General features: G+C 44.3%; 1 protein-coding gene across 1 annotated transcript in view; it reads left to right on the forward strand.

The window, feature by feature from the left end:
* The first annotated feature begins 9,619 nt into the window (after positions 1–9,619).
* The window catches only part of LOC128795167 (connector enhancer of kinase suppressor of ras 2-like), a 169,133-nt gene continuing 164,782 nt past the window's right edge, over positions 9,620–13,970 (forward strand). Inside the window, exons 1-2 of the mRNA XM_053955729.1 lie at positions 9,620–9,660; positions 9,918–9,991. Coding sequence (XP_053811704.1) covers positions 9,620–9,660; positions 9,918–9,991 — 115 coding nt within the window. The remainder of the gene's footprint in view (positions 9,661–9,917; positions 9,992–13,970) is intronic.

Here is a 13,970-nt window from a genome sequence, read left to right on the forward strand (position 1 = left end):
TTTTTCTCACTCTGAAGAGGCTGAAAAAGACAAGACAGACTCCTCATGGAGACCTGAAGAAGAAAGTAGCTGCTGGAAGTCTTGAAGGACGCAGATCCTGAGGAAATGCGCAGTGGGTCGGATATATCAGAAATCAGAGAGTATTTAAAGAGCTGCTCTTTCAGTAGCTGTTGAAAACCCCTAAACCAAGGGATCTATCCCTGAGTTTTTATGGCAGGGCTGTGGTTGGTGTTTGATGGCTGCAGAACATCCTGTCCTTCCCTCCCAGGGGACAGGAGGACCGAGAGCTGCCGGGATGTGGAAGGAAGGAAGGAGCGCCGGGAGCAGGAAGGGGAGCAGGAGCTGCAGATGGCTGAGGGTTCTGACAGCCCTTCCTATAAACAAGGTTTCTGGATGGCAGGTCTTTATTTTGGAGCTGAGCTGGTGCAATTTGTGACTACAAGAAAGTGAGAGAGAAATGAAAGCTGGCTCTGAAGCTCAGCTACAGAGCTTCCCAGCTCTTGGCAATTAGTTTATGCCTTCCTCGGCTTGATCAGAGCGCGTCTTGTCACCATCTAACATGGCTTCAGGTTGTCCAAAAGGAAAACATCATGTTGTTTGCTTGCCAGGCTCTTTCAAAATAAAGCTATCCTTGCATGTAAGAGAGAGCAGAGCTGTTTGGAATGGAAAGAGCAGGGGAAGAGCCCTGAGAAATTAATTACGGGAGGAAAGCTGGTTGCTGATGCAAAGCTCCTGGTGAAGAGCAAAGGGCATGCTGCTGGGATGCAGAGGAAAACACGACAGGACACATCACCATCATCTCCTCAGTCTCCAAACAGCAAATCAAGTTAATTTGGAGAGACAGGCTGAAGGGAAGAGACCTTTTTATTCTGCATCCTTCTTTCGGATCAGTGTTTAACTCTGTGTGGCTACAGAAAGGATGAAAAATGTCCAGCTCTGCACTTAGACCTGAGGTTTCCTCATTCACAGATGCATCAAGGGCAGGACAGGAAGCCTCATGTACTAAATTCTCTGAAGTGCCCATGGTGAAGGCTGCAGCAGATGTTTTCATGTCGGGTTAGTCTGGCAGGTATTCGTGGCTCACACGAATTTTCTTTTTCTAGCTTTCAGATTCTTGTATCTCTATTTCTGCTCACAATATTAAGGCAACACAAAACCTGGCTCCAGTCACACACTGGGAATATCTCTGTAGTCACAGCCAGTCCTCCAAGCAAATATTGAGTCTAACTAAACATGGAGAATGAAGAGGCTACTGGAGTATAAAGCAGGAGCATAATCTCTGGGGTTTTAACCAAGGCATTAGGAAAACCTAATAATAGCAGGGCTTTGCAGAGATGCTAAGATAAAGGAAAAGCCATCTTGAGAATGCCTTGAAGAAAAGCCTTTGCTGTCACCAGTCACTTGGCAACATGAAAGACAAGCTTGGACCAAAAATCACAGGGAAAATGAAGATGGGATGATAACAATTGTCACAATTTTATGAATCTGACATTCCCCGTGCCAGCACATCCTAGGTCACCCCATCAGATATCTCTGCAAGGCAAAATGACTCTTTGAATATTGGAGCCCATGCTCAGACATTTCTGCAAGGCACATTTTGCCGTGGGATGGTGGAGAAGGAGATAATGATGGAACACAAAAGAATAAAGTGTTTTTTTCTCAGTGGAATGGCCCAGAGTGCACCCAGGCTCTCCTGGACATTTGAACATGAGCTTGTCCCTCCTCTCCCACCACACTGAGGGTCCCTCAATGGCAAAACAAGTCCATTTCCAACAGTGTTGCAGATTTTCTTCACACCATAAATGTCACACAGAATATGCAGCCCAATCACTGAATATTCTGAGCTGGTTCCCTGAATGCTTTAGGAAAGTCAGCAGGCACTTGGGCTTCAAAGCCAACTTTCCAGCCAGCAAATAATGATTTGCAAGGGAATCTGGTATCAATAGTTTGGAAGTTTTATTACTGTTGTCAAGTTTTCCATTATTACTGGGTTTTTTTCCAAAGTAATATTGTTTACCTAATGTAGTGAGAAGCAGATGGTTTATGGCTTAAAAGTTGTTATGTGATTCTTGCAGAGGAAGTACATTGAACATTTATTCCGTTTTTATCAAATAAATATTTTCCATTTATTTAATAGAGGAAGGGGAAAAGCAAATACCAATCATATTGTATATAAATGAATATGGATATATTGACAGGAAATTAAACATATTGTAGTAATAAATATTCTGACATTTTATTTTCTTCAAAGAAAAGGAGCTGGAGTTAGCAGCACTCAAATTTTAAAATTCCTATGATTTTAGGGTCAAAAAGGAGAGGTCTGAAAATTTAGTCTGATCTCCATAATACCTACAAAATAAAGGCCGTTGACCCACGTGTAATAAATTTGGCATCACATAGACGATTTCTGTTGAGCTGGAAATTATTTTGGGAGAGATTGCCCAGTTTTGCCCTCAGAAATTCTCATGCTGACCCTGTGACTGTCAGTACTGTAAGCTCCATGTCATGGAAAACTGAATTAAGAGAGTGAATCCATTCTGGGCATAGAATTGCCTGCACAGTGCTACAGGATCCCTCTGAAGCTGCATGTGAGGCTCAAAGAGACTTGCTGCGAGGTATTTCCCTGTTTCTCCTTAATTTAGTTACTGTAGTCAGTTCTGAACTAAGCAGAACTTTATAGCTGTTCCTGGAGGAATTCTGTGCAGGAAAATGATAACAAAGGATCTGTCTGCAGTTTTCCCCTGCTTCCCAAACTGGTGATGGCAAACTGAAGAGATCAGTGAAGCAGATGAGGCTCCTCTTCTCTGTGTTTCCCAGCAGCTCAAAGTTAAGACTTACCCAAATATCTGTGTCCTCATGAAGTTTATTTGGGGAGGAAGCTGTGACTGGTGGTGGTGGCGAAGTCCCCATATGGAAACTTCCTTGGCAAGGTGGAAGCTTCTTCCACTGGCATTGCTTCAAGGGACTTTCTTCTTGTGATGCCTCAGGGTTTAGCTTTTATATTTTTCAGATTCTGTGCTGCTTTAGTGTGTGGGTCTGGGCTTCATATTATGGGATGGTGAGCTCTCTTCACAGAGCAGGGAGACAAAACAATTCCTGCTCCAGCTGGGGACCAAGGACAAATGATCCAAATCTCAGGCCCAAGAGCACAAACAGCGTGGGCTGGAGAGAGAAAAACAAGCAGGATGGGAGTGCCTGGGCTAAAGCTGGAATGGGACAATGAACTGCAAGGTGCAAATGGAGCAGAGCTGATCTCAGTGAGAGCCCCCGGGAGCACTCGTGCATTTTGGGACCATTTTGGTTCATCTTGGGTTCATTTTGGGACCATTTTGGTTCATCTTGGGTGCAGCCCTGGCTGGGCTCTGGTGCTGCCCAAGGTGGATCCACTGAGGGGATCCTTGTAATAAATCCCTGCTTTATTCTTTAACTCCATCTAGCCTCTGTTGCCTTCACAAGGCATCACTTGTATCTCTGCTTTGAAAATTGTCACAGGGATTCCCAGATGGGAACATTCCCTCTTATTTGGGGCTCTTTGGGAGACTCTAAACATGTTGGTGATATCAACAAGCAGGCTGAAAACAGAGGATCCTGTTTTCCCTTAATATGAAAATATTTCAGTGTTCTCTGCTCATTTGTAGTCTGAGTCAAAGAACACAAAGTTCATCTTCTATGAGAAAAAATTACCCATGTTGTAACTTCACAGTGTCTTCACTGAAATCAGTGGATTGTCTTGGAGAAGAATGGTATTTTTTCAGTTATTTTTTCTACATTATATCTTTGAAATTAATACAGTGCAGTTGCATTTAAAACTCTGGATAGGACTGCGAAAAGTGATCATTTTTCCACGAGATGTGTAATCTAGAGAACCTGTTTTATAGAAAAGATACTCTTGATGTCAAGGAAGTGTAACAACAGCTAAAGGGCAGCTCCTGAAAAAAAAAAGCTGATGTTGTGATGAAAGTGATGCAAGACAGGAGGAAGTTTGCAGTGCCTCTGTTCATGATGTTCATGTTCTGTGGCTAAATAGAGGATTTCAGTCCCAAGAGAGGTCAGAGGAGAAGCTTTTGTGAACACTAAAATACACCGAGAAAAAAGCAGTGCACAAAACCATCTCAGCCATGTCAAGACATATTTTTTAGCAAGTGATAATGAAATAATTTCTCTACATTCCTGAGAAACCAAGTATTTCTTGCATTTTTGTAGTGTTAGCCCTGATTTCCAAATCATTTGTTAAGGGTGTTTTAATACCCCAATTAATGTAAAGTATCATAAATTATGACTAACACACATTAATAAAACAGTTTTATCATGTAATGGAGCATGAAAAAAACATAAATTTCTAATGAGGCTCCATGTAAAAACTGGGATATTAATACCTGTGATGGAAAAACAAAGACTACAGTGGGTTCCTGTGGAAAAAAAAAAAACTTTAGGTTGATACAACAGTAAACGCCAGCAGTGATAATGAAATGCAATTAATTAATTAATTAATTAAGTGGTGTTTATTGAAAGGGAGGCTGCCGGAGCTGGCGGCGGGTGCGGAGCCAGCAGATGGCACTCCAGAATGTGGAACACCATCCTCCCCATCCCGGGGCTCCGCGGGACCGACCCGCTGCCCGGGGCCTCGCCGGGCTCACAGCCGACAGAATTCCACAGAGGACAGTCCGGGCTGGTGCCTCCACCGGGAGAAAGAACCTCGGCGAAAGAACCCCAGCTGCGGGGGGTGCTGGAGAATCACAGGATCCTGGGATGGGTCGGGTCGGAAAGGAGCTTAAAGCCCATCCAGTGCCACCCCCACCGTGGGCAGCGACACCTTCCACTGTCCCAGGCTGCTCCGAGCCCCGTCCAGCCTGGCCTGGGACACTTCCAGGGATCCAGGGGCAGCCACAGCAGTGCAATACCCACCCGAGAGATGGGCTCTGTTTGTTGGAGCCGGGTGATGAGAACACCACGGGTGTGGATTCAATCCCTGGATGTTCACTTAAGAGTTGGGCTTGATCCTTGTGCCTTCTGACTCAGAATGTCCTGTGGTCTGAAATAAAGACTGATGGATCATGTGGAACCTCCCCATTGACCCTCTCTGGGATCATGGATCGTGTGGAACCTCCCCATTGACCCTCTCTGGGACTGATGGATCATGTGGAACCTCCCCACTGACCCTCTCTGGAACTCATGGATCATGTGGAACATCCCCATTGACCCTCTCTGGGATCATGGATCATGTGGAACCACCCCACTGACCCTCTCTGGGATCATGGATCATGTGGAACCTCCCCATTGACCCTCTCTGGGATCATGGATCATGTGGAACCTCCCCACTGACCTTCCCTGGGATCATGGATCGTGTGGAACCTCCCCACTGACCCTCTCTGGGGAGCTGGGAATGATCCAAACCCTCTCCTCACAGCCCCTGCTCAGGCTGCTCCAAGCACAGGAGCCTCCCCCAGCTCTCCTGAGCTCTGTCCTGTGAGAACAGAGCCCAGCCCCTCAGTTTGTAAAGCCAGGGTTAAGTAAGGCCAAGTTTATCCCTAAACAGGAGAATCTGTCAATCCCTATCCCAAACCTAAGCTGGGTTTTGTTCCTCCCAGCACATTTATTGCTCTCATGCAACTTCACCAGAGGCACTTTGCTTGCCATCTCTCAATAAGTATCTCAAGGCTTGGAGGCAACATCAGGCAGAACCTGGCCTAGAACAGAACTGATCAAAACAAACAGTTTAGCTCCATTCTGCTTTTTGAGAATATGTTCTTTTCCACAAAAATCAGCTGTGTAATATATGAATGTTACATGATAAAAAGCTTTAGTGATAACTGAGAGTTCAACAGTCATTTCCTTGGAGATTTTGCTTACTTTTCCATTAATAATATAAATTATAGATGTCTTAAGTTATAACATTACATACCACTTTTCCAAGGCATTCATGATTTATTTAATCTGGAGCTGCATGTTCTTGTTTTTCCATAATGGACATCAAATGCCATGTCAAGACTTTATTAAACTAACCCGCTCCTAAAGGACTTATTTTACAACATGCAAGTTATTTCTTCATCAAAGAAGATGAGAATAATTGTTGCCAAATGAAAACTGCAAGAAATACATGATTGTTCTAAGTGTTAGGGTGACTATGGTACCAGATTTGAACATAATCCTTAATTGGAAAGTTATCACTGGCCATGAAATACACAAGAACATTTAACTGCCTCCCACAGTGACCATGAAAATACGGAGACTGATGGTTTAATTAGCAATCCCAGAGATACCAGGCAGTGCTCAAAAGCTACAGCACTCTCAGCATTATTGCTGGGAAGGAGGAGGGACTCCAGACCTTTCCACCAGTCTGTTCAGCCTTAGGCCTTTGCTGTCAAAGGCAGCAGCGATGATTATGGGCTGGAATTACCAGATTATTTTATATAGGCCTTTTGACAACAACGTTGCTTCGTAGTGAAAGCTCTGCTTCCTTTCTCCCTTTCAAATGCCTCTCTTTGCTCCGATGCTTATGCAGACTTCAGTCAGAAAGTATTTCTCATTTACATGACCTAGATAGAATAATAGTGAGAAAGATGTTCCTTGATCTTTTTTCTCTTGATTTGCTACATTCAGCCTGGAAGAAAAACACAGTCATGGGAATGCATTGTTGCTTTTATGTTGGCATTAGGAAGCAGTGCTAGGCAGGGTGGGGGATAGATCTAGGCAGAAGCCCTGCAATAAACAGGCAGAAAAACACATGGCAAAGCTTTAGGGTTTACACAGTTTTGCCTATTTTTAAAAAATCTCCTTGTCTAGTGACTTCACCCACTTGATCCCACTGCAGTGACCCATGGCTGACAGGAATGGCTTGAGGGAGCCTGTCAGGGGTGACAGCTCAGTGCAAGGGGGTGTATTCCATGATTACTCCTTCCAGAGTCATTACCTGAGTGGGCAGAGTGGACAACCTGTATCAAAAAGTGCTCTGAACTGACTTGAACCGTGCTTCCAGAAATAGTCTGGGCTCCATTTGGCCTTTCTAATGCTCTGTTGGATCCATCACTGAGTCCCATGGCCTGCCACAGGCTCCTTTCCTGATCTTGCCATGCTCCTGTGACATTCCCATGGGTGTAAGGAATAAATCTTTATGGAAACAACAGAAGAAGAAGCAGAGGAGATCCCCAGGTAGAGCCACCCATGGGCTGCCATGTTGAACATACCCATGGGAGTAGCTGAAGGAACATTTCCCTGGGGTTGGAATGATTCGTGACAAACCAGGGCCATGTGCACTGACCTTTGCAATGGGGAATGAACCTGAATAAATCATCAGGAAGGAGAGAAATGGAGCTTTTTTAACAGCTTTGAATGTTTTATTCCAAGAGGTAGAACAAAAAAGTAGATGGTTGTCCTGAAGGCTGTAAAATCCCAGCATACAGGCAAACTGTGACTGGTAATGATAAGGAAAATCACAGGAGTTTATCTAACAGCCAGGGTGTTCCAGACAAATTATAGCTCCTGCCTGAGCCAGCACCATGAATAACAGTGGGAATAAATGAAAATTCAAACCATCTTTGTGGGGAGGAGCCTCAGTAACAGGACGTGAAAGATTTAGAAGGTTCTCATTATGAAAATGGAAGTCCTGATTCCAAAATAATAGTTGGAGGCCTCTTTTGTCATCCAAGGACAATTTAAATGAGTGGAATTATTCCCATTGACATTGATGAGCTTTGAATTCAGGCTTCATCCTCTTTCAAAAATACGTCCAAATATATTAAAAAAAGTGCCCAGTCAAGCCTGGGTAGGAAATGTGAGACAAAGGGGCATTGACAGAATGTCTGTCAAATGACAGGAATTAGGGAAAGAGTCCAAACAATCATGAATGAAGATTTTTTTTTTGGTGCAAAAGTGTCAAAATACCAAGTTCATACACAACATAGCTTATCTCAAATTTTTCCATGCTGGTATTTAACTTTAAAAAATTAGGAATTTGAAGAAAGAATCGCCCCCAAACAACTTGTACAGTTTCCAATAGAAATATTTATTCTCAATCCTAGCCCACTATTGCCTAAAAAGAGAAGTATTGTGCCTTTGAGAGCTTTGTCATTATGATGTCCATTGCAAACAGCTATTTAGACAGAACTAAAGCTACTGAAAGTGGTCTCCCAAAACTCAGAGAGGAAGCTGACATGCTGCTCAGCCTTCTTGAAGGAGAATTGATGTGAATCCTTTTGTAAAGAAGATCTGTGCTCTGAGCACTCCAAATACATCATAGAATACTAATCACACTATTTCCCAAAGCTGAAGAAAAATAAAAAAGGATAGAGTGCATCACTGAGCTGAGAATGGCACATCTCTTTGGAGATGCTTTAGTGGGGGGAAAGATGCCTGTCTGCATCCTTAACTATAGAAAACAAAAAGCCTTGAAAGAGTAGAGAATAAACTGCCAGAGAGTAGGTTAAGATTGGATTTTAGGAAGGCATTCTTCCCTGGGAGGGTGATGAGGCCCTGGCACAGGGTGCCCAGAGAAGCTGTGGCTGGCCCTGGATCCCTGGAATTGTCCAAGGCCAGGCTGGAGAGGGCTTGGAGCAAGTGGAAGGTGTCCCTGGCCATGGCAGGGGGTGAAATGGGATGGGCTTCAAGGTCCCTTCCAACCCAAACCACCCTGGGATTCTGTGATAAAGATTCCATTGGCATTTCATGTTCCCCCATATGAGAGAGAGAGGACAGATCTCAGCCTGGGGGCTTCAACCCAGCCCCAGGGGAGCAGAACATCACCATCCTCTTCCCCTGATGTGCTGGGAAACTTGGAACAGCGCAGGAGAAAAAGGCAGAGAGGAAAGATCACTGAAGAGAAAGGTGGAACTGTTTTGTTCTGCCTTTTTTTCTGGTCTCTGAGTTTCTCCCCTTAACATAAAATAGTGGGGCTGCAGATCTCAGACAAAAGGTTGGAGCCTGCAGCACCTTCTCAGCCACAGGATGCAGAATTTGTGCTGCATGAGGCGCAGAGAGTCACAAATGGGTCCAAAAAGTGCTGTTTGGCACGTCTCATTGAAATGTTTCACCTTCATCTGTCAGAAGGGTTGTAAACTTCGGGATTAGGAATACTTAAAACGTTTCTTTTTCTTTCATAACAAAAAGCAGACATTGACTAATGATCCCAGTACTGAGAGTCAAAATACTTGCTGTACTTGTCTATCCTAAAGTGCTGTAGTAGTACAAATTCCCTCCTCGATGCTGTCATTCTCTCCCTACAAAATGAGCAGCTCATAGGAGGAAATATCCTGCCTCTGAATGTGGCCAGGAAAAAAAAAAGAGTTTTCTCCCAGTAGTTTTTTCCTTGGGTAAGACTTTTCATACTGTGTTTGACATTCTGAATTACATGATTACACAGTACAAGACTCCAGCAACATTTCGCATTGTAAAGATGGAGATGCTCAGCATTTTGCCAGATGCCAGGCGATATCCTGACGCTTTTATCTTCACTTTAAGCCGAGTGACAGTCAGCATATTCACAATGAAGCCAAGACAATCTGCTATCAAGTTACAGTAGTGACATTTTCCCTGATGAAGATCCCAGGGCTCGTTGGAATAAAGCAGCTCCGACGAGCGCGGCGTGCGGAGCGGCTCCGGCGTGGATCGCTCCGTGTGTAATGCCATGTTTTATCCGTGCCGGTGGCTCGGCGGGCAGAGGCTTTGGTAAGTAAGTCTGTACTGCACCATTTCCTGGCTCGGTGCTCCGGGTGTTGCAGGCTGTGTGCAGTGGGGGAGGTGCCAGAGCTGATCAAGCAGTGTAATTTTATACATTACTGAATCAGTGCAGGAGGAACCTGGAGGGACAAAGCATCATCTTCTCTTTGAACTGCACTGTAAAATCCGACAGCTCTCCTAGCCCAGCCATGCTCTGATACAATTTTTCTCTCCTTTTCCCCCTGATTTTGGTGTGAATGATAAAGTGATCTGATGATGGCTCTCGTTATGGAACCTATTAGCAAGTGGACGCCCAAGCAAGTAGTGGATTGGATGAAAGGTAGGATCGTTTATTGCCGTGTATTGTCTGTACTTTGGATCCTGGCGATTTGCATCCGTGCTCTCGCATTCTTTGTTTTGGGAAGAGTTTATTCAGTTCTGATCATCCCTGTGCTGCTTTGCCCAGTAGTTGTTAGAGACAGGGCTGAGGAGAAGCTGCTGGAGCTGTGCTGTGCTGTGGGAATTGCTGCCGACAACGGAGCAGGGATCAACTGCGTTTGTTGGACAATGCAGACACAAAGTGTTTGTGTCTCACGGCTCCATTATGCCTCGCACAGGGTAACGCCGGGATGTTTGGCTGCTTTAAATTTGCCCTGATTAGGTCTGGTTTGCTCATATCAGGTGATCTGATGCAGTGGCTGTGCAGCGCTTGTCTGTAGTTTTGGGTACCACAAGGAGCACCAGGAGCCGGGGGCTGGACTGAGGCATCCTGCTCCTCCAGGGACGTGCCCTGCCCTGTCCAGGCTCCTTCAGGGACGTGTCCTGCCCTGTCCAGGCTCCTCCAGGGACGTGCCCTGCCCTGTCCAGGCTGCCCAGCCGCGTGTCCGAGGCTCCGCGTCCGCGCCAGCCGTGGGAAGGCGCAGGGCTGAGCGCGGCTCCGCGGGGAAACTCGCCGGGATAACTTGACAGGAATGATGATTTCCCTGCACATTCGCAGTTTCACAACACAGCCGTCAGCTGTGACATGTTTTGCCTGACAATGCTCGGCTGTGCTGCAAACAGACCGGGATGGATGGGAGGGCGAGGGATTGTTCTGATGATAAGTGGTTTAAATTTCTCCGGAGTGGGGGGAGAATGTATTCCCACAGTGGGATGCATTAGTGTTGTTATACAGTGCTTCTGATGAGCTGCCTGTCTTTGAGACAAATAATTCCTGCCACGGGGGATCTCTGTTATATAAGGAGAAGAGGTGCAAATTTGGGGTGTAGGTTACTCATGGAAATCATTCCTGAGATGTGGTGACTGAACTTAGGGGAGGGTTGAATTGGATGCCCACTCGAATGTCCTTAAAGCTTTCAAAGTATTCTCATTAACAGAGGAATGGTTCTGGTCTCATTTTGCTGAGCTACATCTCCACACTTCGCTGAAATTGGGCTGTTTTGGTGCTCACCAGACACGTTGCCATTATCAGCTAATTATTCTTCTACAAGCACGGAGTCTTGTGAAGCAAACGGTGTCTAGGGGAATAGATGCACTTTGTATCTCAGGCTTTGGGAACTCGGGGTAATTGGGAGGGCTTAAGCAGGTCATTGGGATGGATCCTAAACCTTTAGATATCGAATTGATTCCCGGGCTCCAATGTCATTAGGTGATAGCAAATCCTCATGTATTTGCAGAGGAGTTATCTGACCCACACCTTCATTCCCAGTACATAAAAGAGTTAAAAAGTGGACAGAGCACTCTGCTAATTTAACTCCTTACCTGAATTATAATGTAAATTAGGTGTCAGAGCATGTAGAATACTTGTTGCTAAATTCAAAATTACTTCCTACTACTTTTTTATCCTTCCTGATGCAAACTAAGTACATACTGGGGACCAGTAATCCATGATGTGCAGTGGAGGAAGGTCATACAAGCAGCAGGTTTTTGAATGTCTGGAGCTGCCTGACAGTTGGATTTCCATACCAGCCTGCACAGTGCACCATCCACAGGGATATCTGGAGTAGGCAGCATTGTCAGTGCTGTGCCTCTGTGTTCAAGCTTAAGTAAATATAATGCAGTGAACACTGAAGTATTCACAACGTTGATGTTTTCCTTGGTAGCATGAGAGCTGCACATCCACAAAGAGGAAAGTTGCACATTTGTCCATTTTCCCCACGTTAATATTACAAGCCTCCTTTTTATCCCTTTGCAGATTCATTGTTCAGCTGCAGCCAAAGACCTAACCCACACAAATGGCAGACTGGAGTCAGTTTAAAACTACTTACAACTACCTTGCTTTGCAAAAATTGCCCAACTGTGGCCACTGTTTGCCTGTAATTTCCATGTGTTGTGTAGCTCAGCTCTGTTGGCTGCAGTCACTCTGCTAAATCCATGTGCCAGGGAGGTCGAAGGTCTGCACAGGCAGTGATTTGCAGTGAAAAGGTACCTTTTATGTAGTTCTTCTATTCTGAAAGGTCACTTCTTTCACAGCATTAAAAGATAAATCAAAGACACTTTCAAAAAATTGCCCCTTTAGGAATGAGTATTAGCTTGACTGTAGATAGCAACACGTTAATAAACAATGGAACAAATATTGCCTCTGTAATGTACCTTTGGGGGGCTTAAAAATATGTAGACAGTTAGTTTCATTTGTGGAGATTGTAAATGATAACACATTTCACAGGGAAATTATAGCAACATGCTTTTAAAACTTGCATTTATCATATCCCTTGAAGCCATTAGAACTTATTCCTAAAATCTGTTAGCAAAGCCCATGTTTTGAAACTAACTAGCAGTGAGTACCAGAAGCATCAAATAACTGTAGAGAAGATGGAAGGAAGCCACAGAAATGATGTTAATGGTTTGAGACCCAGGTCCCCAGAATGTGTCCTGAGAGCAGCAGCTGCAGCCTGAGCCCCCCCCAAGAGGAGACACCCTTCTGTTCTTTTCCTTTAGGAAATGTTACTTGCCAAAAAAGTAAAAATTGGTAGGCTTTAAGGAACATTGTAATGACAAGTTGGCATCTTGTATTTATCCACAGTTCCTTTCTGGGGAACGCGCTCAACTGGAATTCAATTAGGGAACTGCATCTGATGGTGTGGACAACCTGAAAAGGCCATGCAAGTCTGGGGAAATTGATTCCTGAGGCTCTCAGAGGTTCTAGAAGTTAAAACTCTGGATACTTTTGTCTCTATACATACATATATTGTTAAGTTTAGCAGATGTGGTTAAAAGGGAAGGTTTCAAAGGAGCTGACAACATTAATTGGGGAGGTATTTTTAGCAACAGTTTTTAGTCAGTATTCTTTTTTTCCCCCAAATTTTCCAAAATGTTAAACATCTCCAAATGGTTCTCAGGTGTTTTCCCTGGTTGCAGCCATTTCTTACATAACTTACCTGTTTTCCTGGGGATGTGTTCTATGGACCCAAAAGAAAGGGGTTTTTTTAAGGAAAAACCTTTGCCTTGCTCACATTTCCCCACTGGCAAACAAACATTACCCATAAAGCTCCCCAGTGCCTTCAGGGTCAGAGTGGTTTCCAGCTGGTCACTTTTCCCTGGATCAGGTTTAACGTATTAATGGGAGTAAATGGCAAAGTGCCCTCCAAGATGTGCATCTGGATTGCTTTACCTGGAGATTTTTGTTGCTTTTTGGTGCAGGAGCTCCCTGTGAAACTCAGGGACACTTTGCAGGTTATCAGTGAGCACTCCAAACCCAAACCCATCTATTTTAATGTGCTCTGAGCAGGGGAGTCCTGTACAGAATCTGGGGGTTTGGGGTGCAGAGGGGAGCTAGGATGTCTTACTGAATTAACAAAAGAGTGAGAGTTTCTGTTTCCATTGGAGGCAAAATCTGATGGGAATGCTCTGTACTTTTACAAGCAAGAGCATTGGAGATGTTGTACTTCCTAAGGGGAGCAGTTTACAAGTAGGTCATTTAAAATGTGAACTCATTTACAGGGAAGTGACACCTCTGTCCAAATAAATACTCACTTTTCAAAGCAGACCAAGGAAATGAAATGAAATACAATGCAATGAAATACAGCTGTGACTTTCAGAGAATGCAGTGTTATTGAACAGCTGAAAATTAAAATGGGAAACCAGCTATTCCTTAAGTACCTGTAATAACTCCACACAGAGTCTATGATTCAAAGTCCTGGGGACTGACAGGTTTGTCTGCCAAAACAGCCTGCAGTGGAGGTTTCTCTCCTAATAAATGTTCTGCTGTAGATACTCATTTCACAACTGCGAGCCATTTTTTCCCCTTTAAACACAGAATTTCTTCACCCTCAACGGGAGATGTAGACATAAAAAAAATAAAAATTAATTCAGTTGGTAAA

Source organism: Vidua chalybeata, chromosome 14 (assembly GCF_026979565.1).
Source record: "Vidua chalybeata isolate OUT-0048 chromosome 14, bVidCha1 merged haplotype, whole genome shotgun sequence".
NCBI lineage: Eukaryota > Metazoa > Chordata > Aves > Passeriformes > Viduidae > Vidua > Vidua chalybeata.